The sequence below is a fragment of the Marmota flaviventris genome, chromosome 3, assembly GCF_047511675.1.
Source record: "Marmota flaviventris isolate mMarFla1 chromosome 3, mMarFla1.hap1, whole genome shotgun sequence".
Taxonomy (NCBI): domain Eukaryota; kingdom Metazoa; phylum Chordata; class Mammalia; order Rodentia; family Sciuridae; genus Marmota; species Marmota flaviventris.
Window position 1 is genome coordinate 3,407,669 of NC_092500.1, and position 25,514 is coordinate 3,433,182.

General features: G+C 61.5%; 1 protein-coding gene across 1 annotated transcript in view; it reads right to left on the reverse strand.

Moving 5' to 3' along the window:
- Gramd4 (GRAM domain containing 4) overlaps positions 1 to 16,862 on the reverse strand; it is a 78,706-nt gene extending 61,844 nt beyond the window's left edge. The window contains exon 1 of the mRNA XM_027954632.2: positions 16,735 to 16,862. Coding sequence (XP_027810433.1) covers positions 16,735 to 16,763 — 29 coding nt within the window. The 5' untranslated portion in view covers positions 16,764 to 16,862. The remainder of the gene's footprint in view (positions 1 to 16,734) is intronic.
- Positions 16,863 to 25,514: the final 8,652 nt, after the last annotated feature.

Sequence of the window (25,514 nt, forward strand, 5' to 3'; positions counted from 1 at the left end):
ACGCCCAAGTCAGGCTCACGTAGTCCTCTGCCTCATGTCCCGACTGCAGGCAGGGCCAGTGACATCTGTCATCCTGGCCACACACACACCTGTGGAAACTGACAGCCTCATAAGTGCCACTGACCGGACAGGGCTCCAAGCCCCGGGTGGCACCAGCTGGTGGCCAGAGCCCCCTCCCAGAGAGCAGCAGCTGGGCCCGGCTAGTGTGGGTCCTGGTGCTCTGCCAGGAAGAAGCAGCGAAGTCACACCGCAGAGTCAGGTGGCCCTCTGACCTCCCCAGGGCACCAACCTGCAACAAGCAACCCCAACAACGTGGCCACAGAGTGCATTTCAGTAAAGAAAACCCAGTCCAATGTGCCGGGTCAACACTTCAGAGGACAGCCAGGGGCAGGCAGAGTGGGCCCCCCAGCCAGTGGCTCTGTACACCTCCCTTGACCTAGGCCCCTCCCAGAAGCCCACCTCCTCCGTCTCCCTGGATGGGGGCAGGGCAATGTAGGGAAGGGGCTGGGTGGACAGCCAGGACCTGGAGGACCTGGTTGGCACCGCCACGAGGTCCTGGGCAAAGTGGGCCTCTCTTGCATCCAAGCCAGTGGCTGCCTGGCGGCGGGGCCAGGGTTGGAGATCTCTGCACATTCACCCTCCGGCCCCCGGCAGGTCGCAGGGTGCCCACGGTGGCAGACCTAACCCAAAAGCTGTATTCCTGGTGGCTGGGAGGAGGGGTCAGGAGTGCCAGGGCAGAAAGAGAGGCCTCCCACGCTGCGCCCAGGGCCTCCCCTCGCGACAGCTAAGCGCCTCCACGGGAGCCCGCGTTCCTCAGTCCTGAGTCCTCCCGCCCTGGGCCCAGTGCCCTGATGACCGACCCCAAGGCCCAGAAGGCCACCCCACTTTCCAGATGCACAGCCTGCCCACGGGCTACAAGATGGGGTCCTGTGGGCAGGGCCCGTCCTGGGAGACTGGTGACCCAGGAACCAAGGCAGGAAAAGGCCTCTACCTCCCAAAGCTGCCAAATTAAACACACCTCAATGGCCGGTCCTGCCACCTCCAATAGCCTGAGGCAAGGAGACCAGGGGCGGGTTCTCGCAGGCCCTGCAGGACACAGGACAAGTCTCTCTGGTTAGTTTTGGAGCCTGCCCTGGTGTCGGAGGAAGTGCCCCTTGTTTATCTCCACGTGCCCAAGTGTCTCTGAGACAGTCTGGGCGCAGTCTGTGGCCGTGTGCTGGGCGGGTATGGAGCCCCGCCTCCCCCACGGCTCTGCCCCGTGGGTGGACCAGGTGGTCTGCCGGCAGTGGGCACAGGAGAGCCCACAGTGAGTTGGCGTTTCACTTGGAGCAGCTAAAGGAGCCTGAAGGTCCCAGGCCCTGGTGGCAGGCACCCAGCAGGTCACAGAGCAAGCCTGCTGCCCGGGAGGAGATGGCGGGCCCCTCCCAGCCAGTGCCCGCCCTGCCCCTCGCACCCCTGCATCTCCAGGCTCCGGACTTCCCCTTCACTGCAGTGACCTGCTGTCTCGCCAGGCCATGGCCAGCCACAGCCTCCACCTCCAGCCCAGACTCCTGGCCCCAGCCAGGGCAAGCACCTCGAGTCCAAGCTCTGCTTGTCCCCTGAACACCCACGCCTGACACTTCTCCAGTCACCTGCATACCCAGGGTACCCAGCACTCCCTGCCTACGGCACTGATGCTCCTGCCTCTGCCCAGTTCTCCTCTGGCCACTGGCCTTCCCCCAGCGCCCTGGAACCCACCCAGCCCCCACCCGTGTGCTTCCATACCTGCCCTGGCCCAGGATGCGCATCGCCTCCCACCCACCCACCCCGTCTGATCAGACCACTGCTACCACAGCTCCTTGTGCAAAAAGGAGCAGGAGGAGGGCATGCGGGGCAGGCAGGGGGCTCCCGGGGCAAGCCTCAGGAGCTAGGACAATGTAGCACTGGGCCAGAGAAAGGTGCACCCAGGGGAGACAGGGACATGGGACATGGCAGGTGGGAGGGAGCCCTAGGTGCAGGAGACGGGAGGACCTCTGGGTAGAGGGTGGGGACCATCAGGGCCGTGCTTATTCTGATGGCAAGCTCTGGGCTGCCCTTTCCCTTAAAAATGACTCAATGAACAGACAAGACAGCCATGCTGGACCAACCACGGCAGCACACTGTGACCCAGGGTGGTGACATATCCTCTCCTACGCACCTGAGGTCCAAACCATGACAAGAGGAAGACAGGTCCACCCTGCAAGTCTCTCTTCTGAGAGCCACCCCACGGTCACAATAGCTCGGGTCCAGCAGGTGCCAGGGAAATACCCACTAAGTGGACAAGAACCACAGTCCCCTTCACACCAAGATGGCCTGCAGCAAAGCACAGGCCAGGTGGGCAAGCCCCCACCCAGCCAGAGGGGAGGCTCGAGGGAGAAAGCATGGCAGAAGAGAGCCCCAATTCACCCTGTGTCAGTAAGAGGTGCCCGTGCTGCCGGGAGAGGCCCTGCTGGCCCAGGAGCGTCAACAGGTCTCGGGCTACCTGAGCCGGCAAGTTCCCCTCAGGCACCTGCAACAGGGCAGGTACGAGCAATTCCCCCTCCTGTTTTCGTTCAAATGCTTTCTTTTTGGAAACCCACACAGAGAGAGTTGTAATTTAGGTTACATTGGTGAAGAAAAATGAGCGTGGAGTCTCTGTCTTCTAATTATACAGAATTTAGGACAAAATATTCATGTGATTCTGAAATACTTGATAAATAGGTCATAATAGGCTCGTTCTGTTGCCAAAATTCCTCACACGCAACACGACAGTGGACGCTCCGCGCAGAGCTGGCCACCAACAGGCAGCCCTGGAGTGTGGGACGCGGCGCCCGTCGAGACCCCTGCTCCAGGGCTTTCCAAGCCAACTGCAGGGCTGGTCCCCATTGACCTGGGCCACAGAATTCAAAGCCGTGGGACGGAATCTGGCTTCGGCAGGTGCGGAGGGACACGGTGCCACCTGGCCTGCCGCAGTCCGAATGGCAAGGACACCACAGAGGCTGAAGGAAGCCCGCCCAGCTGCGAAGGAGAGGTCCCCCGACAACACAGATGAGCCATCTCCCCACAGACCAGGGCGGGCAACTCGCCTGACTATCTCTAATCCTCAGTTAAGTCGTCAGTTATTAAAACACAACCGCCTAACCTAGAGGAACAACACTTATTTGTCAATTAAGTCGGCGGCTGGTGGCAGTGAGGTCGGCCCCCTCCCCTGGTGCGTGGGTTCCTGCAGAGGTGGCCCCACCTGGGGCACAGAGCCAGCCAAGCTCGGGAGGTCTGTGAGCCAGCCTGGGGCACAGCATGGGGACGAGTGGCTGGCATCAACAGGCTCTCCTCGGACACACCTTGGCGCCCTCAACATCTGTGCCTGGCCCTCAGCCAAGTGTGGGGACACGGACATGAGGAGGCCCCTGCCCCGTGGAGCCTGAAGCTGAGCGAGGGGGTGGCAGCCACTCCAGTCCTCAGGGTGAGGCAGGCCCAACGTCCCATCAGCGCCACCTGGGACTTTCTCATGGTCCCCAGCTGGCCGCAGGCTTTCCCAAGGGAGCCACCACCACGGTCCAGGCCTCCCTGCTCGGCCGCCATCAATTCCGGGTCTAAAGCAGGAAGCCCGAGTTCCTGACACAGCAGCAGTGATCAGTTTTTTAAGCCCCAGTGAGACACTGCAAGATAAAGAGGGACCTCACGGTCCCACACTGGACCCCACTGCTGAGATGGGAGCATGGTGGGGGGAACTGGCTCCACCAGCCAGTCCGGGTTCTAGCCCTCTCCAGTTGGTTCTGGGACCCCTCACAGGGAGCCCTCGCTGATGCCTGTCCTCACCTGGCCGCTCTCCCTGCAGTGGCTGCTACCACCCCCTTGGTCCCAGCCCTGCCGTTCTCCACTCCCCCCACCAAGCCGCCAAAGTGAGTCGAACACCAGGAACCAGAAAACACAGGGCCAGGCACACACAGCAGTGACCCGGGCCTTGGTCACCCCCTCCTGAAGATGTTCTCCTGGTCCACCCAGCCTCAGGTCAGCAGAGGCCTCGCCCACCCTGCACCTTCTGGGCCCTCTGCACAAGCCCAGGTCTCTGCTGTCTGGAAGACACAGGAGGCCAGCGTGGAAAGTCACCGTGAGTTCTCCCAATGGCCCAGCCAAAGCCCACCGGGAAGAATCAGGGTCCAGGACCCCTGTATGTGTCCCCAGGGAACACCCCCAGGAAACCCAGCAAGTAGTCATGGGCGTGAAGCACTCACCCCCCGGGGTCTCCAGCCTCCCTACCCAAGGCTGTGCTCAACGCCCACGGCTCAGCGACCCAGGGCAGCACAGGGCTTCGAACCTGCAGCCCCACAGCTCTCTGGCTATGTGGCCTCAGAGAAGGTCCTCATCTCTATGAACCAGCCTCACTAACATCCAGGATTCAAATGAGTTGATAGGGTCTCCCCCCTCAGTACACACCCTGTGTCACATACCGGGGAGTATCTTGGAAGGGTTCTGGGGAGGGAGCAACTTGCGGGATCAGGTGGGGAGTCAACAGCAGTACAGAGGGGTGCTGAATGGGGGTCTCCGAGAGGGCCGACGGAGGTGGGGGCACCCAGGCTCCTGGAGCCATGGTCCAGGAGCTGCGGTGGGACCCTCGGGGGTGCACATGGCACAGGGTGGTCACCAGAAACCTGAGCAGTGGGCCACAAGCAGAGTTGGGATCCACCCGAGGCCCCTGGGGGATAACCGAGAAGACAGCACTGGCCTTTGAAACACATACACCCAAGAACCCAGGGAGAGGACGGAGCATGGCCCTGCAGAAAGCTGAAGGGGGACCTCAGACGCCCACTTCCTCATCTGCAAAGTGGGGACAGGGCCCTGTGCCACCCTCTACATTCCTGTCCCTCTGCAGGTGTTCATGGGACACTCTGCTCACTCTCCTGGGGCCAACTTCAGGCAGCCCTCCCAGTGCCCCCTGCCAGCCCAGCCCCCACCACGCCACCTGCCCTTGGACCCCCTGGTGCCTTCAAGGAAGCTCCACGGCAGGCAGCTAGAGGGACAGGACATCTGGACAAGGTCTCCCAGCTCTGGAAGGCTCTCTGCCTGGAGCAACCGGGGTCCTGCTCCACCCAGCAGCCCCCAGGGCTGCCTCTGATCGTCACTGGCTGGGCAGCACCACAGACACAGCCCATGTGGCACAACAGCCCCAAGTGGTCACCATCAGGCTGGCACATCACACAACGACATCTGCGCACCTGTGAGCATGGACCTCGCTCTGCAGGGGAAGGGAGGAGGCTGGGAGAGGCTGGGTCACCAGCCCAGACCCCACAGTGACACGTGACTTGGAGGCAGGAAGGCTCTGGCTCTAGCCCACCCAGGACCTCGTGGCTCTGCTAGCCCCGTCCAGCACCACACTCATGTCCACATCCCCAAGCAGGGGCTGCTCCAAGTGAGGTGGGGCTCCAGGGAGCCGGGCTGTGGGACCCCAGGGGTGGGAGAAGGGAGCTGCGAGGGGCCTGGGGCAGACTCGGGCAGGAGTCCAGAGGAGAGGGTCGGGCAGCCCGCAGTGGAGGACACCAGCCATCCCAGCCCATCTTAAGAGAGCCCATTCTCCAAATGCAGCCCCCGCCCAAGTGACCGCAGAAGACAGGGGCAGGGCCTTTTAAAAGCCTGGAAGAGGGGCTGGCCGGAGGCCATGTTCCCGTTCTCTTGTCTAACAGCCTGGCCAGCCCTGCCCGGCCCCAAAGACGTCAATAGAAAGAGGGCACTTGCCCCAGCAGGCGTGTCCCTCACCAGCTGGCACACACTGACCTCCCAGAGGCCGGCATGCCTCTGCCCCCGCCCCCGGGGCCCAGCCCACAAGCTTCCCCAGCCCCAAGGCTTCAAACCCCAGGCACAACAGATGGAGGAGGGGCGGACAGAGGAGCCCGTAGGGGATCTGAGTCCTGTCACCTGCTGACCTGAGGTTCCTCGGCGTCCAGGGCAGGTGGGGATGCTGGACGGCCACCAGGACTCCCAGGCCTGCCCCTCACTCCTCCCCACCCTGTCTGGCAGCAGGTGGGCTGTGACACAGTCCTAGATGTCCAGCGTAGAGGGGACGGACCAGGGGGAGCCCCACCCGCCTGCCCTGCCTCAGCCCGACTGGACACCACGCTCCTGTCCCACTCCTCCTGTGCCCCACGGCCTCTGCCCCATCCTGTGAGGAGAGTGAGGCTGTCACAGGGTGTGACCCTCAGGCCCTTGTCCCCACCCCCACCCTGCCACTGCCCAAGCTGCTGGCAGTTAGGGTTCACTTCCCCTCACTGTGTGTGTGCACACGTGTGCCCCCCACCCCCAGGCAGGCCCCCAGTAACGTCCTCCTTTGATTCTCCCGCCACCCCTGCACGGTGGCCACCCCCTGCCCTGGGCCATGCCTCCCATCTCTGCCCCCCGACAGCCACACTCAGCTCAGGACAGGGTGGAACACTGTGAAGGGATCCCCCCTGCGTGCTTGAGCAGCAGCCGTTGAAGAAAACGTCACCTTTCTTCCTGACCCAGGCTGAGGAGCGCCCGCCTGTGCTGCTACAGGCCAGGACGTAGCCCCAGGGCAGGCCGCCGAGGACCTCGTTCCACCCATCTGCCTCAGCCCTGGCGGCCTGGCTGCCCAGTGCAGGGTGATGTGGGCCTACTCCGTTCTCCCTTGTCTGGCCCCTGACCTTGCCCTCAGGTCAAACAGGAGAGTTGATACAGAAGCCAGCCATGAGGCCAGCACAGGGCCCCAGCGGACACATCCAGAGGACTCTCAAGGGTGCACACAGCACAGGCAGCTCCCAGCCCCAGGCAAGCGTCCCTCTGGACACTGGGCTTCCCGCAAGGCCTCCCCACCTCTGGCCCAACACAGGAGCCTCAGCCCCACTTGCTGGATGGACCCGTGTCAACGACCCCACAGCGGCTCTGTCTGCTCTGCCTCTGGCTCAGCTGAGAGGGCAGGCCCTGGCCAGAGCCCTGGCCACCCTGTCAGGGCTGCCCAGAACAGGAGAAACCGGCTCAAAAAGCAAACGGCTCACCACCAGCAGCTGGTGGCCTTGGTGGCAGCTCCCAGGTGTCAGCTGTCCTTAAGGGGTCAGCTCTTCTAGAAAGGTCTGGGCTTTGTGACACTGAAGGTGTATGTCTTCCTTCAACCAATCAGGTCGCTTCAGAACTATAAATGCCACACTGCCTGCCCAGGGGCCATGGCTGGTGCACGTCTTCCTGACCTGTGGATCCCAAGCACCCCTGAGCGGCGGCCTCAGTCCCCTCCCTGGCTGTAGGCAGGAGGATGGAGGTGGCAGGCCTCACCGTCCAGCCACACACACCTGGGCTGCCTTTCCAGGCAGCCATGCAGGAGTGCCCCACTCCACATGCCCTGGGCAGTTACTGGGCGGCAGGCAGCTAGAGGGACAGGACATCTGGACAAGGTCTTCCAGCTCTGGAAGGCTCTCTGCCTGGAGCAACAGGGGTCCTGCTCCACCCAGCAGCCCCCGGGGCCGCCTCTGATCGGCACTGGCTGGGCAGCACCACAGACACAGCCCATGTGGCACAACAGCCACCAAGTGGTCACCATCGGGCTGGCACATCACCCAACGACATTTCGCGCCTCTGTGAGCACAGACCTCGCTCTGCAGGTGAACGGAGGGTGTGACCCTCAGGCCCTTGTCCCCACTCAGGGAGCCCTCCCTGCCCCACTGAGTCAGAGCCTCCCCATCCCAGAGCCCAGGGCTCTCTCTACTTCCCACCTGACCAGGTCTTCCTGGGCTCTCTGAGGGCAGCAGGGACACAGAGCAGAACACAGCAGTCCTCAGTAAACCCGAGGAGACCAGGGATCAGGATCGGGCAGCTGAAGAGCTGGGGGGTGGACAGATGGAGCAAGGGTCCTCAGCCAAAGAAGCCCTCCCCTCCACAGCGGAGGTTCACCCGACAGCGGGTGAACATGGGCTCCTCTCAGATCCCAAGACCCTGAGGAGACAGCACCACCAACACGCCCACAGCAGGCGCAGGCCTCACCACGCGGGAGGTCAGAGTGCACGCCCCCTGCACCCCCCACCTCGCTCCAGCCCATTAAGGGTTGGTGCCTCCCAAGGCGCTCAGAGATCTGCCCATGTCACACGGCCAACAGGTGCCCAGGTGCGGGACCGGCCTGCTGAGCCCTGCTGGCATCCCTCCACGGTGCTGCCTCACCTTCTCTGAACAGGGCTGCAGCCCAGAGAAGCCGCGCCATCAGCTGCTCTTCCAGCTGCTCAGGTGGCCACTCACGGAGGACCCCTCACACCAGCCAGCCTGCCACCCACTGGGCCACAGGGTCTCCCTGGGCCCAGCTCCACCACTCTGCCTGGTTCTGCTCCCAAACCCCCACACCCTCCCCAGGGCTCCAGCTGCCGGGGACCTCACAGCCTGGCCAGGGCGCATGCCACTGAGCCCCCGTACAGGAACAGAAACGAGTCGCAGAGGGCAGCAGAGAAGGTGCTGGCCCAGCTCCCTTTCCCCACACAGCCTCCAAAATCATCCTAGGCACAAATGGCATTTCCTAGAAAAGCGGGCAGGTGAGCCACCGCCCCCCAACGTTTCAAAGACTGCCCCCTGCTAAGGTGGCAAGTTCAGAGGCAGAAGGGAAACAGAGCCTGCCAGGGTCAGAGTCCTAGACACTCGGAGCTCTGAAGCACCCACTGCACCCAGGCTCCTCCCTGACCCAGCAGGCCGGACTGCCAGGAGGCTTCAAAGTCAGCCACTCACAGGGTTCAAAGGGATGCAGGGTCGGTGCCCATGCCACAGCCAGGCAGGCTGGGCACAGTGGGCAAGTCCTGCTTCTGTGGCCTCCCCCTGTTCCTCTTCCTCCACCCCAGCACCATCTCAGGGAGGTGGCAGTGCCTTCCCAGGCTCTGCAGGACCCTGTGGTCACATGTGCAGGAGCCTGACCCACACATGCCCGCTGCACCCCAGTTTCCCACTGCATGGACACTGGCATTGACCGATTAATCGATAAATGGGTGGCTAGTGGAGGGAGACTGGCTCCCCACTGCTGGGAAGGAGAGGGACTGATCAGCAAGAGGAGGGGACAGGAATGATCCCGGGGTGACCAAGTCTGAGTTCCACATCACATGAACTCACATGCCCTCACCACAGGTAGAGTCACATGAGGAAGTGGCCGTGGACACCAGCAGGCCTGTGGTGCCCAGTGTCCCCCGTGTTCCTTGCTCTGCCAGCTGGAGGTCTAGAACCACCAAACCCACACCCAGGTCTGGGTGTCTGATACTGTTCTCCACCAAAAGGAACCAGGGCTCCCTGGAGAAGTGGCTGGTCCCTGGGCAGCAGCTGGAGCGTCCTGTAGGGCCAGGGAGCATGGAAGTGCTCAAGCACCCACAGTGGGATGGGGTTTCCAAGGGACCCAGCGGCCAGAACAGAAGAATCAGCAACAAAATAAATAAAGCGCCATTACACTGTAACCTAAAGTGTAAACTAAGTAATAGTGAATCCACAGCAGAAGCCATCGGAGGTTGGATAAACGGGGTGAAGGGACAAGTCTCCCACAGGCAACATTGCAAAGAGTTCAGCTACTCAGCCCCAGGAGGCGAAGCAGAGCCCCACCCTCACCAGGCTGCAAGAGTAGGAACCGAGCCAGGTGTGGTGGCACGCACCCGCAATCCCAGCAGCTCAGGAGGCTGAGGCAGGAGGATCGCAAGTTCAAACCTCAGCAACTTAGCAAGGCCCTAAGCAACTCAGCGAGACACTATTTTTTCTAATATTTTTTTTTAGTTGTCAATGAACCTTTATTTTATTTATGTTTATGTGGTGCTGAGAACCGAACCCAGAGCCTCACACATGCTAGCCAAGCGCTCTACCACTGAGCCATAACCCCAGCCTGTGAGACGCTATTTCTAAATAAAAATATGAAAAAGGGCTAGGGATGTGGCTCAGTGGTGAAGCGCCCCAGGTTCAATCCCTGTTAACAACAACACCTAAAAAAGTAGAAATGGAGGAATGGGAGGGCTGCAGGGGGGACCCACGTGGCATCACAGCGATGAGTCATGGTGACCGCAGGTGCCCGCCTGGTGTGACAGAAAGGCCCTTCCCTCTGTGATCTCCCCGCAAACCAGCACCCCAGATCAACAGAGGAAGTCTATTGGCCCAGACAAACTCCAGCCGAGGGGGTCCTACGGTGTCAGGGTCCTCACAAGTAAGAAAGGTCTGGCAGGTGCAGGGCCACATCTGCGAGGCCCAGGCAGGAGGATGGCAAGTTCGAGCCCAGCCTCAGCAACTTAGAGGCCCCATCTCAAAAGAAAACTAATAAAAAGGGCTGGGTGTGGCTCAGGGACGGGGCCTTGCCAGCACGTGGGAGCCTGGGTTCCAGCCCCAGGGCTGCAAGAAGATAAGAGCAAAAACAAGAAGTCTGAGCGGCTGTCCAGCCAAGAGCCAGCTAAGGACACGCAGAGACGATTGTCATGTGGACCTGGGTGGGATCGTGGGACAGAAAAGGACACTGGGGAACCTGAGGAAACCTGAGTGAACTCTGGATGCTGTTAATAGTAGATGGATACGGTCAAGGACACCAACATGAGGGGCTAATGGGACCCCAAAGGGTGGGGCGCGAGGGGTGTGGGGCGCGAGGGACCAGGAGCTCTCACATCAGCTCTGAAACCCCCTGTGAATCTCAGAGGCTCCTTCAGGAACTGCAGTCTATCCAAACAAGACCGGGGCGCCCAGGGCAGGGCGGGTGGACGGGCTCCGGCTCTGGGCCAGCTCTACCTGAGCATCCAGGCACCACAGCCTGCGCTGGACCTGCCCTGAGGCCCCAGATCTGTGCAATAAGGGAAGACGTGAAGGGACAGAGAGGGTGGGCTGGAGGACACACTCTGGGGCAGTGGCGAGAGCCCTAAGGGACCCCTCCACAGGTCCCTCAGGTGCAGACACTGGGCCGTGTACACCTGTCAGATGCTGTCCCCAACAACTCCAGGCATCAGAAGTGAAGGAGGGGCGTGGGGCTGGGAGAGCCCGGAAGGCTTCCTGGAGGTGACACAAATGACAACAGGGAGGTGGCTGGCGAGGCTCCCGGTGCCTGCGTCTCAGGGAGCCCCACACAGCCACGCCGAGGGCGGGCACTCAGACCCCTGGTGCCAGGGAAAGTGGCCCAGGGCCACTGGGTGCAGAGGAGCTGCCACCCTTCACCAGAGCACAACCTTGTCACCATTGTTGCAGCATCCACAAGAGGGACCTGGCACAAAAGGCCATAGGCAAAGTGACCTCAGTTATGTCCAACGTCCAGAACAGGCAGATCACAGACATGAGCTAGAAGGTGGCTGCCCCGTGCTGGGGGAAGAGGCAGGGGCGCAGGGTGCGCTCAAAAGTTTCCTTCTAGGATGATGGAAACCTCTAAAACCAGACCGTGGCACTCGGTGTTCAAGACCTGAACTGGACACTCAAGTGAGCATGCTCGTTGCAGGTAGGCGACACCTGAGCAAAGCTGTTCAAAGAACACACTCGCTGGGCATGCTGGCCCCCACGCCTGCAATCCCAGAGGCCCAGGAGGGTGCAAGCTGCAGGCCAGCCCCAGCAAGTCACCAAGACCCTAGGAACTTAGTGAGACTCTGTCTCCAGTAAAAAGTGAAAAGCCAGAGTGCCAGGCCCCTCAGCCCACCGCCCAGCTCAGACTCAGGTGGGCTCCAGAGCCACGGTCCCGGGAACTGAGGCTGCTGGTCCCTGAAGCCAGGGCTGCAGCGACCCAGGGGGCAGAGCAAGGTGCCCACACAATGCCACTTCAGGTCACAGGGAAATGATGCTGAACAGGCAGGAGGGCCCCCGGCCTCTGAGAGCAGTCCCCCATAAGGCCGAGGCAGGAGGGGTGTGCAGGTGGGGGCTGGGACTGCCATGCCCAACCCCGAGGGAATACCACCCCAGAGCGCCAGGCCCCACCCAAGGGACAGGCAGAAGCAGAGGCCCAGTCCACCCATATCAAGGAACCCACCAGGAAGGGCCAAGCGTCCCCAGAGCCCTCCTTCCACGGTGGCCCTGGACAGTCTCCAAGCACATTCGGTTTCTCCACCAGTGGTGGCACAGGGAGCTGGGTGGGGCCTCCCTTCCTAGCCGCCCCCAAGAGACAGGAACAACCCAAGAGCACCGTGCTTCAGTCTCCTGGTGGCCCCGTGCTTGGCCCCCACTTCACAGAGGACATGGACACTGAGGGGGCCAGGTGTCATCCCAGAGCCCTGCGTCTCAGCGAGCCCCACACAGCCACGCCAAGGGCAAGGACACTGGGAAACCTGGGGAATCTGAGTGAACTTTGGATTCTGTTAATGATAGATGGACACGGTCCCTGTGGGCAGCCCACACTGCCCGGCTCAGCACCAGACGAGGCCACACACTGGGGACAGGCGGCTCCTCACCAGACCTCCTCCTCCAGTGGGGGCAATGCAAACCTGTCACCAAAGCCCAGGGGCCAGCCCCCAGGTTCCGGCTCCCAGTCTAGGCCAGGTCCTTTTTCACAGGTGACTGATCTGAGGCCTACAGAGGTTAAGCATGTTGGGGAAAAAAGAGCAGCAAGATGAAGACATTTCCCCTGACCACCCTGCTCAAGGGCCTGGGGCAGGAGCAGCGCCCACCGGGGCAGACTCGGCTCAACCTGGGCCTCAGGAAGTGACCCAATTCCACTCTGCTGGGGCATCCTTATCTGTCAAATGGAGCCCCCTACGGCACCCCTCCTGGTCATCATGAAGATAAATCATGCCAAGTGCCCAGCATGCCCTCGTGCCCTGTGCCCTGGGTGAGAGATGCTGTCACAGCTTGCTATCACTGCAGGCTGGGAGCAGAGGGCGCTCCAGCACGCCTGACCCCCAGCACGCAGCTGAACTTCCCCAGGGGATCACCAGCGAGACTGTCGGCCTGCAGTGGTGACCAGCACAGCCCTTGGGGCCAAAAGACCTAAGTTCAAACCCCACTCAGGCACTTGGGCGAGCTGCCCCACCCGCTGTGCCTCGGCTTCCTCACCTGGAGACCAGGGAGAAGTGTCTGTTGTGGGGACTTCCTGGGACAGTCCTGTAAAGCACTCAGCGCCTGCCTGGCTACGGACCGAGTGAATGCCAGCACTCTGATTGCTTTTTAATAGGCCAACACTGCCTCTCTTCCTGTGCGACCGCAGGGGACTTTAATCACAGGGATTAAGCATAATAGAACCCTGGTAATAACTCCAATGCCAACACTCCCCCAAAGGCCTCGGGATGGCAAATGCCATTAGTGGTGAATTACAGCCAGCAGTCCCCACCCAGCCTTCTGCACACCCCACGGACACAGAAGTGAAAAGAATACGGCTGTCTCCACCCAGGGAAGGCCGTCTCCACCCAGGGAAGGCCATCTCCACCCGGGGAAGGCCGTCTCCACCCGGGGAAGGCTGTCTCCACCCAGGGAAGGCCATCTCCACCCGGGGAAGGCCGTCTACACCCGGGGAAGGCTGTCTACACCCACGGAAGGCCGTCTACACCCAGGGAAGGCCGTCTACACCCAGGGAAGGCTATGTACACCCAAGGAAACCTCTCTTTCTTCATGTCTGTCTGTAAGGGAAGTCCAAGCACCCTCTTTCCCATGTCAAGGAAACCCATAACATACTCCACCAGCAAGGTTCCCAGCAGAGGCCACTGCCCTGGGCCCACCCACCTGGGCCAGAGGCTCCCAGCAGGTGGGGAATCTGCCCTGCCCCCCCACCTCAGCTGCAGGCTCCCAGCAGGTGGGGCACGTGCCCTGGGCCCGGCCACCTGGGCCCTGAACGCTCCCTGGAGCACTGTCACCCTCAGGGACCCAGGCCTCCTCCCACAGAGGCCAGCAGGACTTGACTGTGCAAGACTTGAACTCCAACCCCTGTCACAAGCAGTGTCCTCTAGGTTCTGCCCAGAACAAAGACCCCAAAAGAGTGTCACTGCTCTGCCAATGAGAAGCCAAGGAAAAGCAGACCTGAGCCCACTGTGGTGCCCAAGAGCCCCCAAGCCAGCCTGCAGGGTGCCCAAACCAAAGGCCTTCTGCAGCCTCACGAGTGGCCATGGCAGACAGGGCAGCTCCGGGAGACACCCATCTCTGGGCCAGAGAAGGAGAAGCTGCCTCACAGCAGCGCTGGTGTCGTATCCGCCTGTCACTGGTGCTGCAGGCCCACGTCTCACCTCCCTCGACTGGTTAGTGATCTCTTTCGGCACAGGGATGCTCTGCCACACACCCAGTGCCATCAGCTGCTGCCACAGGACAGACATGTGCCCGGGCTTTCCAGAGCAGTGGCCCCCCAACTGCTAACAGGGCCTCCAGTGTCCTGCAGGGAAGGAAGCAGAAACTCAGAGAGGGGGTGACCTGGCCACATGCCGTCCCAGTGTCTCCCTTCCTGGTCAGCACACCCTCATGTTAGCAGTGCTCCCAAATGGCCACTAGTCAGAAGCCCCAACCAGACACAGATGGTCCAACACCAGAGACAAGAGGCCAGAGGACCATGGGAGGGAAAACCTGCCCAGCTCCTGGCGGGGGGCGGGGGGGGGACAGGCCCCAGAACTGAGCCTCTGGCCAGAGCCACAGGCTCCAGGACAGACACCCACTCCTGTGCACAGCCCAGCAGACAGGCCACTGCAGGAAACACCAAGCAGGAGTGTGGGGCGAGGGGCGGGGACTCAGGAAGGGGCTCCAGGGAAGGGGAGGGCACCTGCAGACACAACCCTGAGGGATGACACCAGGGAGCAACACGTTTCCTGGGGTCTGCCCGGAACAAGGCCCTGGGACTCCTGCGGATGGATTCCACGGGGCGCAGGGATTCCACTGCTCTAGAGCCCTTCCAGAGAGAATGAGGCCCAGCCTCGCTGGCCACGCTGTCTCAGAGTCTGACGACAGTGTCCACTGTGCCTGACCACTGCTCTGTTCTCTTCTACGGTGCAGCAAAAGCGGTGATTCAGGAGAAGGGGCCTGATGCTCTTCCCCGCTTTCTAGGTGGCAAAGGTGAGAGGGCAGTGCAAGCGAGGACACTGGAGACGGTGCCAGCACTGGTGACCGAGCCGTCCCCTGGCGCCCACTCCATGCTGAACTCTACAGATAAGAGGACACTGAGGGGGTTGGAGAGAGGCCACCTGGCCCTTCCCCTCCGCCCACCCGCACGGCAGGGGTAGGATAAGCAGGAGCCCAGGGCGGAGTGGAAACTCTCAACTTTGAGACTCTCTGGTGCACTTCCAGGAAATGGCTCTCTGGCGCGCAAGCAGACAGGCATCATGGGGACAGCCACACTTCCCACCATCAGCCAGAGCACTGAGGAAAGACAGGCAGAGCAGGGGGATGGCCACCAAAGATGAGACCATAGGCACGGACCCCTGAGCCACCAGGACCAAACCCACATCGCCATGAGCTGAGCATATCCTGGCCATGGGGGCTCAAAGCCCTGCCCTGGGGCCACAGAGCTCTGCTGAAGGTAAACAAGGGGTCTCCAGAGGGGTCTTCAGCAGGAAGAAGGGCAGATTTCTGAGACCTTGTGGAACGTGGTTTCATCCCAACTACAGCGCAAGGACAACAACTAGAACACACTTGCCCGGCCAGTCCGACTGCATGTCTCCAAATGGGCCCACAACCCAGGGGCCAGTGGCAGGGATTCTCCGGTGAACTCCACAGGTCAGACTCAGCCAACTGGGGGCAAAGGCCACTACTGGCCTCAACAGCCTGTCCTGACCCCTGACCAGGGAGTGTCCAGCTGGCGGGCACTGAGTAATTGAGGCCCCAGAACTCACTGCCTTGCCCAAGGTCATGGTGTAGGTGGGGGAGGAAGCCACACATGTTTTCAACTGCTCTCTGCTTCTGACCCCGCTCCCCAGCCCAGGGAGGGCCTTGTTTGGCATGTGGAAGACACAACTCTGGATTTCCTGCCCAGCCTGCACAGGAAGGCAAGAAGGGAACCCCATCCTGCATAAGGAAGTCCCCCAAACTCACTCTCTCCTGTCTCCAGAAATGGAGGGCTGGTGACAGCCTTTCCAAAGGTAGACTAGCCTGGGGTGGGGCGGTCACACTCAGGTCTCTGGACCTGGGGGCCTGCTGTTCCTCCTGCCACAGAGCCACCAGGCGAGACAGGTGCACCAATCCCAAGCCAGCCCACTCGGGCCTTCCTCTGATGGGGCAGGGGTGCTGTCCTGTTCTGCTCTAGACAAGTGGGCACCTTAGGGTGGCGGCTGCCACACACCCAGGGCCTTCACACTTAGGATCTCGCCAGGGTGCCAAGTGGCCCCAGAGAGCCCCAGAATAGTGTCCAAACAAAGGGAGGGGAGACAAGAGCAGAAAGGGGGGTGCTGAGAAGTGGGACATCTCCACAACTTTTGGTGGGGCCATTTCTGGGGTCGCAGGGGCCTGGGATGCCCTCCTCCTCTCCTGTCCCCCTGAGGAGTGGGTCAGTAGGACGACATTCGCCATGCCAGTGGTCCTTCCTGTCTGCCTCCAGCATCCTATTCCCCGTGACCCCAGCGCAATGACCCCCGCCCCAGCCTTGGCCCTGTGCCCGCGGGACGTCCTCCCCTCGTCCCTCAGGACCCCACCAGCCGACGCCGGCGCCTGCGGCGCGCGGGGAGCGGCCGTGACGAGCGCCCCGGCCCGTGCGGGACCCGGCGGCGTGTGTGCGGGGCGCGCCCGCGCGGGGCCCTGCACGGGGGTCTCCGTTCCCGGCCCGGCGGCGGCGGGAGCGCCACCGAGCGCGCCAGGTCGCGGCCCGCCAGCCCGGGACGAGCGCGGCGAGTGCGGCCGGGGAGCGAGTGGGTGTCCGCGCGCGCCGCTTACCCTGCGCGGAGATCGGGGCCAACTCTCATCCACCCGCCGCCGCGGCGCCCCCCTCGCCGGCCGCGCTGCACCTGCCGCCCGCCCCGGAGCCCAGCGGCGCGGGGGAGCCGGGAGGAGGCGGCCCCGCGGGTCCCGGCCACGAGCGCGGAGGCGGCGGCGCCAGGTCGCGCGCTCGCGTCCCGCTGCGCGGAGTCTGCGCGCCCCCGGGCCGGCCTGCGCAGCCGCCGCCCCGCCCCGCGCCTCGCGCCCCGCCCCGCCCACCGCGGGGGCGCGCCCGCCCCACCGTCTCCGCGCGCGCCCGCACGGTCACGCGGCGCCGCCTTTGTTTGGGTGGCCCACGTGGGTCCCGGCCGCCTGCACCCACGCGCACGCGCGGCCGCCCGCCAGTCGCGGCCACGGGCGCCACGGACACAGCCACGCACACGCACGCACGACACTGTCGCCCCCTGCGGGCCTGTGGGTTTGGAGGCGTCTCAGTGACTTCCCTGCCTGTTAACAACGACATCCCGGGCAGAGATACCTATCCCCTGACCGTCCCCAGAACCCAGCTCCTCCCCGAACAGGACCTGGAGCCCGCTCCTGGAGGGAAGGTGGGCACCGTCCCCCTCGGGACTCACCCGAAGTCTAGCTGAGAATGACTCCGTGTTTCCCGGGGGCGTTCTCTGTCCCCAGAAATCTGGGCCCCTTGCTCCGCCCCCCCCCCCAGCTTTCTCTAATCCTCACCTTAGTCATTCAGGGGAAACCCCAGGACCATTGCCCCCAGCCGTGCATCTCCCGCAGGATCCAAGCCACCTGTGCCTAGGAGCTGGGGTCCTTCCGTAGAAACCCACCCCCTCCACAGTAGCTTCAGGATTCTCCAGTTCCCCAGACCAGGTGGAGGGGAACACTTCTGGAATCCCAATCCTTTACCAGACGTGGAGACTTGGAGGAGCCCTGCCAGCTCCCTCCCCAGATCTGATCGGCTGGAGTTGGGGTGAAGGGTAGAAGGGACTGAAGGAAGAAAAGACAGCAGAAGGGTGGGGGCTCTGCTACCCTCCCCAGCTGGGTCCTGTCTGCTCTGCCCTTCCTGTCTGCCACTTGTGTGTCCCCAGTCCAGCCAGCAGCTCTGCTCCCCACCCACTAACCTGGGATCCTGCAGTCACCTCCAACCCAGTGGATCCAGAACTGGACCCCCCACCCCACCCCCGTCAAGCACCCCAGCTCAAGAGCCCCTAAAGCTCCCTGGGGTGAGATGTGGGTCCCTGTGATCCTCCTCCAGCATCTCCCACCTTCCCCACAGCTCTTTGGACCTGGGTCAGGGGTGGGCATTGGGGCCAGCTTCTAGAGGAGCCCAATGAGGAGCAAATGGTTTCCAGGAAAGAAGCTAGGTATGCACCCAAGTTGCCCAACCTGGGGTCTGTCATGTGGCCCTCAGCTGCAGCATGGGGTGTGACTGTGAGCTGTATGCAGGACTGTGTCTTCTGCAGGTTGAGCGTTCCTTTGGGCAGGAACCACATCTGAGTCACATCTGTGCCAGCCCTCACCCAGCACAAGGCCTAGCTGCCCAACCTCACTAGTTCTCCTAACCAAGCCTTCCTTGCTTTGACTCCTTGTCCTCCAAGGAAACACGACTTGTTTTTCCCAAACACCAGCTCTCCTTTCCTGCTCAGCTCATTGCTCTGGCCATGTCCTCCTAGGGCCACCTTCCCTGCTCTGACTACCCAGACTGTACGGCCAGCCCCAAAGCCACCAGCTCCACGAAGCCCCCACTTGACCAACCTGGCCAGAAACAGTCTGAGCCTCCCTTGCAGCCAGAGCTCTCGGAAGCCCCATGGGTCACCTTGCCCATCGTACCCCCAACACGAGGACCAGTCTTAATGGTTTTTGTTGTTGAGGATTGGGTTCTTTTCTCCCTGTCAATCCAACTGGGCAGCTCCCACTAAAAAAAAAAAAAAAAAAGCCCAGAGCATTCACGTGTGCTTCCCACCCCCCTAGGGTTCAACGGTGCCCCAAAGTCCTCGAGTTGCAAACTTAACCCCCAAGGCAACAGTCTTGAAGGTGGGGCCTGCTGAGCCTCTGCCCAGAGGAGTGGATTAGTGCTGTTCTGGCAGGAGCTGGTTCTGCCAAGAGGTGAGGTGGTCCTCCTCCTGCATGTCCCACTCTGTTCTCTCTGGGCTTTCCCCATGGGATGAGGCAGCAAGAAGGCCCTCCCCAGCTGGGCCCTGGACCTTGTTCTCCTGGCCTCCAGGACTGCAAGAAGTAAATCTCTTCTTTATCAACTACCCAGTCTCAGGTATTCTCTCTTAAAAAAAAAACACACAATATATATATATATATATATATATATATATATATATATATATATATATATATATATATGTTGTAGTTGGACACAATACCTTTATTTTATTTATTTTTATGTGGTGCTGAGGATAGAACCCAGAGCCTCGCATGTGCTAGGCGAGTGCTCTACCGCTGAGCCACGACCCCAGCCTCTCTTTTTTATTTTTTTAAGAATTTTTTTTTTTAAGTTGTAGATGAGCACAATACCTTTATTTTTCTTATTTCTATGTGGTACTGAGGATCGAACCCAGTGCCTCACACATGGTGGGCAAGAGCTCTACCACCGAGCACAACCCCAGCCCTCAGGTATTCTCTCACAGCAACACAAAATAGACCAAGACACTCCCACTCCCCAGCATGAGGCCTTGGCCAGGCTCTGTGGAACCGTCAGGGCCCTTTGTTCACACAAGACAGAAACCTGCCTCGACCAGGCCCAGCTAACCCGTTTGCTCCTCAGGTTGGCGGTGCAGCGGGATGTCTCAGTCCTCCACCTCTGGGCCTCCCTGCATCTCCTCCTGGAGACGGACGCTGCCCCTTCAGCGAGTCCCAGGGAGAGACCTCCTTCCTGGCCACACCCCTGCAGCACGTCTCATGGAAGGGTTCTGCTTGACTCTGCATGGTCACATGCCAAGCCTGAGCCGTGGTGGCACCCGGAGGACTAAGGGCATGTGACTGGCAGTGCCAGACGAACCTCCTGGCTGGCAGGTGGCACCCCAATAGAAAAAGGGCACAGCAGGTAAAAATGTCAGCTCTGCACCCAGCACCAGACAGAGTAGGTGCCCAAGGAATATTCTTTACACGAATGGTCAGGATGGGGCGGGAGCAGGCAGGAGCCAGAGGGAGCCCATTCCCGGGGCCTCCAGGATCCCCAACCCTCATGTTCAGTCCACTTCATGAACATCCACCAGGTGCCCTCTCCAACCAGACACTGCTTGACAAGGTCCACAACTGATGGACAGCTGAGACCCAGCGCCTCCTGGAGGACAGATCTGGACCAGATACCCCCCCACACCAAGTAGCAACTTGATATAACACAGCACCCACCACCCTGCTTAGAGGTCCTCACAGCCATCCTATTACCCCATTTGTCCAGCAGGGCTGATGTGGGCTGCACTGTGTTCCCCTAAATCCATATGCTGGAGCTCTGACCCCCCTGGACTTCAGAATGACGATTGTGGAGTCAGGGTCTTTACATGGGTCACTAAGTTGAATGAGGTTGTAGGGGGTTCCTAATCCAAAAGAGCTAGTGTCCTTATTGGAAGAAAAGATTAGGGCGAGGCACAGTGACACATGGCTATAATCCGGTGACTCTAGAGGCCAAGACAGGAGGATTGCGCGTTCAAGGCCACCCTGGGCAACTTAGTGAGACCCTATCTCAAAAGGACTGGAGGTGTAGCTTGGTGATGGAGTGCCCCTAGGTTAGATCCCTAGTAACACACACACACACACACACACACACACACACACACCATCAAAGGGCTGCTGGGGAGGTGACTCTGATAAAGCACCCCAGGTTCAATTCCCAACACCACAAAATAAATAAACAGAAGAAGGCCATTAGCACAGAGACCCACAGAGGGAAGCCACATGAAGACAGGAAGACAGCTCCTGCACCCCCAGCAGAGAGGCCTAGCAGCTCCAGCCCTGCCCACATGGTGACTGTGCCCACACCAGCCCCCCAGAGCTACGAGGAGTTAGTCTGTGGTGGCACCAGGCAAACTCATGGGAGGACACGGGGGCAGAGCTGCCTGATGCTAAGGCCAAACAGCCAGGCAGTCGCTCCCCACCTCCCCTGCTAGGAGCCGAGCTAGACACAGGGGTGGCAGAGGACAGTGCACCAAGTGGGCACTGCCAAGCTCTGAGCCTGGAGGGTGGCTGGAGCCTGCCCACCTGGAGGGAGCACTGCTGGGCCCTCAAGCCCCTTGCCCTGCCCCCAGAGCCCCAAAAGGACACGATGACTGCACTTGAGATACACGGGTGACAGTGAAGCAGGGGTGTTGGTGGCCAAATGCAGGCGTGCAGAGAGGAGTCAGAAGTGGCCTGGACAGCCGAGGGTCCGCCCAGTGCAGGTGCAAGCCCCGGCTCCTCCCTCACTTTCTGAGACCCAACCTGGCAGCCAGGAAGCGACCCAGGAAGGTTCCTTAGACTGACCTCAGCACAGGGGCATCAGAGCTGTCCTTCCACATGCATGAGACCCCAGGCCGCCAGCCTTGCCAGGAAGCTGCCTGAGGCCACCACGGAGGTGGCGCAGGATCAGGGGCCTGCCAGCTCCAGACTACTGCCCTCTTTCTACGTCACCTCGTCCCAGGAGACGCCAGCACCTGGCACCAATGGCCCCGGGAAGTGGCTGTGCCTTCTATTTTCATCCTGATTAGGGGAGGAGAGGCGGAGCTCGGGCAGGGAAGGTGCCCAGGCGTGGAGGACTGAAGACTGGAGGCGGCGGGAGTTTGAGGGAAGGACCCCAGGCCAGGAGTCGGGGTGCACTTCCCGTGGGAGCAGCGTGGGGCAGCTGTGAGGCCGCTCTGAGCTCTGGTGGAGATGGGGGGCCCGCCTAGCCCTCTCCTGGAGTCGCACGGCCCAGGGCTGGCCCTGCCGTCCCTGTGCTAGCAATACCCTGGAGCCCCTCCCTGTCCAGCCCAGGAAGGGAGGAGGCACTTCCTCACCTCCCCTGAAGCGGACCCTGCTCCCCAGGAGCCAGGCTGTAGGGACCCAAGACACACTGAGGGGGCAGGAGGCAGGCCTGGACTCTGAGCAGCAGGTGATTCTGGTACATCTGAAGCCCAAGGACCCCCTGACTTCCACACCCCTGGACAGAGGTAAAGAGGAAGGGTTTGATGACCAGGACCAGCACCTTCCAGGGCTTCCAGCCGGAGGGGCTGCCAGGCCACAGCTTCCCTCTGTCTCCCAGGGGCAGGGCCACAGGCAGATCCCCTTCCCCTGAGACACTACCCCAGGAGTGCCTGTCCTGGGAGTCCAGAGCTCGTGCGCTTCCCAGACTGGGCCACTGCCCATCAGGCAACAAGACGGCTCCCAGGCTTCTGGAAAGATCAGAGGCTGCCCTGGCCTCTCCCAGCCCCAGGGCACAGGTGGTGGCCCCTTCTGCTGTCACCATGCCCACACGGCTCAGGGCACGGAAGCTGCCTAGAGGGCGGGCTCACGGTGCCCACTCAGGAGGCTGGATAGCCGAGAGGTAGAAAAGCGGTCAACACTCAGACGCGCGCTGGTCCCACCCAGGCACGGCAGGGCCAGCGGGCAGCCCACCCTCACACCTCCCAGCTGCTCCTGCAGGTGGCTCTCTGTGGTCATGGGGGGAGGAAGGACTCGGGACCGCCCAGCTCGGCCAGAGGAGGAGCTGCGAGCACCCCATGGCAAGCCACCCAGTGCCTGGCCTGTGCTGGGGACGCGTGGGGAGGGCAGGGGACAGCGAGCGCCGTCCTGGTCCCCGAGGGCTCTTTGGTTCTTTTTCTCAGTACTGGGGGTTGAACCCAGGGGCGCTCTACCGCTGAGCCGGATCGCATCTGGGCAGGGGGACCCCCCTGGAGCCAGCACCTGACCTGGGACCCAGCTTTGGGAAGATGCAGGGACAGGGAGGGAAGCTGGGGGCTGGCCCTGCTCAGGAAGCAGCGGGTGGGGCATCACTGTGCCATTCAGCAGATGGGAAAGCCGAGTCCCAGGATGTCATGTGCTTGAGAAGGCATCACGTGGCCAGTCAGGCTGGATTAGGGCTGCCCAGGAGCCCAGGGCCGCTATGCACTGACCCTTCCTCAGCCAGAACAGACAGGGACAGGGACAAAGTGATGTGCCACATGGCAAAAAGATAACCCCAGGGGCTTTGCAGAGACCTAGGAGATCCACACACAGCCAGGGGTGCATGCTGAGAGCGCATGATGGTCCTTCCATTCTGAAGGACAGAGTGGATCACAGCAGCCTCCAGGGGAGCCAAGGGGCACAGGTTAAGGCTGGTGGATGAGAAAGTCCAGCGGGACAGAGGGGCGCCCCCAGCCCAGGGGCAGGTGGATGTGGAGGGGTGGCCTGGCAGCGGTCACTGAGGAAGGGCGAGGTTCAGGGGCCAGTTCAGTGTCTGCCAACAGGGTGCACTGACCTCAGGGGTCAGGAGTCCGCACATACCAGGGGAGATAGGTTCAGACCAACCAAGCTGCCGCCCCAGACCCCACACAGCCCACTCTGGCCTTCCCTTCCCACCCTTCCCAGCCTCCTCTGGGTCTCTGTGCTCCTCCCAGAGCCCTGCTCCAACCATTCCTTCCCTTGCTCTGCTGGAGCTTCCTGGGAGCTCTCTCTGGGCAGCTGTTTGGTCCCCACGGCCCTTGCAAGGGGCCTGTGAGTGCAAGATGCCCGACCTCCAGGCCACTCTCCCTCCCTGCTCCCTAAAGTCTCCCAGCCTAGACCCCATCCACGTTCTGTGAGGCTCCCCTCCCACACCCACCTCCCTGGGGCCACGCCTGCTCCTCTGGCCACAGGGCCTCCTGCTTACGTCCTTACTGGGCCGCCAGCAGGCACACGGCCTCGCTCCGTCCTGGGGCACACCTGGCACAATCCTGCTTCAAGGCCTTGTCCCTGCTCTGTCCCTGCTTTCCCTGCCGTCCTGCCAATGTGTGCATGGCTCCGTCCACCTCTGCAGTCCCGCTCAAGTGCCACGTTCCTCTGAGGTCCACCCTGGCTCCTGCCTGGGAACCTCTCCTGTTCCCAGCTCTCCGGCCTTCTCGCCTGCTCTGCTCCCCCCCAGAACAGAGCATTCCAGGCAGAATCTTGGCCCCCAAGGCGTCGGCCACCTGTCCCTGGACCTGTGAATATGCCACCTTACCTGCAAAAGGGACCTTGCCCGTGTGATTAAACTAAGATCTTGAAATAGATTATTCCAGATGACCCAGTGGATCCCAGTGTGATGGCGAGAGGGAGGCAGAGCTGGAGGAGGAGGAGAAAGACAGACGGAAAAACAGACGGAGGGAGGGAGATTTGAAGATGCTGCACTTCTGGTCCTGAGACAGAGGAAGGGGCGCAGGCCAGAGGGCAGGCGCCTCGGAAGCTGGACAGCACAGGACGGTGCTCCTCCTGGAGCCTCCAGAAGGAGCGGGTCCTGCTGATACTCGACTCTAGCCCAGTGAGCCCAGTCCAGGCTTCTGACCTCCAGGGCAATAAGAGAGGACCTGTGTCCTCGAAGCCACCAAGTCTGTAATAGCTTGCATTAGCAGCTCTGCCCCGCCCTTGGGTGTTCCGCACACTGTGGGCAGGGCTCGCCGGCCACCTCTCCCTGCTGGTCCCAGCACTTACTGCCCCAGCTGCCCCCACTCCCATGTGCAGGTGCCCCAGGGCTGCTTCCAGCTGCTGCCTTTTGCCCAGCCTGAGGCCACAGCCTGGAGTGCCCTCGGACCCCACTGCTCCAGGCCTGTCTCTGCCAGGCTCCCTTAGGGCCACTCTGCCCCTCCCTGGCTGCCTCAGAAGAGCCAGTCTGTCTACAGGTCCCTCCCAGCCAGAGTCCACTGCCACAGGGGCTTTCTCCTCCACCTGGCTCTGGCCAGAGCCACGCCACCCTGCCCTTTGGACGTGGACCCAATTCAAAGCTGCAGCCCTGTCCTTGAATCTCTCTCTTGGGGAACAGCTCTCTCCTGCCAGCTGCTGGTCCGGGCTGTTTCTTTTCATATTTATGTTTTAGTTACAGGTGGAACCGTGTCTTTATCTTACTTTATGAGGTGCTAAGGATCGAACCCAGGGCCTCACACATGCTAGGTGAGTGTTCTATCTCTGAGCCACAACCCCAGCCCCAGGCTGGTTTTTATTCCCCCCCCCCCCAGTACCAGGAATTGAACCCAGGGGCGCTCTACCCCTGAGCTCTACCCCCAGGCCTTTAATCTTTTAATTTTATTTTGAGACTGGGTCTGGCGATGTTGCCCAGGCTGGCCTTGAATATTCAATCCCCTGCCTTAGCCTCAAGTAGCTGAGATGCAGGTGTACACCACTGGCGGTCCAAGCCGTGTGACCGCTGCACCAGCCCAGTGGACCAGGAGGGTGCTGCTGCTCAGTGAGGGTCAGGACCACCTTGCCTGCTCTTTGCCTTTGCAGCGGCAGGACTGGGCTGTGGTGGTGGCTGCAGGTCCTTGGGCACACCACTTAGCTGCCGGGGCCTCAGCTTCCCGTCTGTAAGGTGAGGGGGCATGGCCGAGGCTGTGTGAGGAGGCCAGCAGCCCACAGGGCAGGTGAGGCATGCAGCCTGCTCTGCCAGGAGGGTCTGACCGGTCGGAGGGGCCTGTGTTCCTGCAGATCAGCAAGTGCTGTGTGGCAGTGCCTGGAGGCTTGGCCACAGTGGGCAGTAAGCGTGGGACCAGTGAGTGGCCAGAAGACGTCCAGTCCAGAAAGCTCATTCGCACATTTGATAGACTTAGAAACGCCATGGGGGTGGGTAACTCCTCCTTCCCACCCCCCTCCGGCTTCACTGCTTTTCA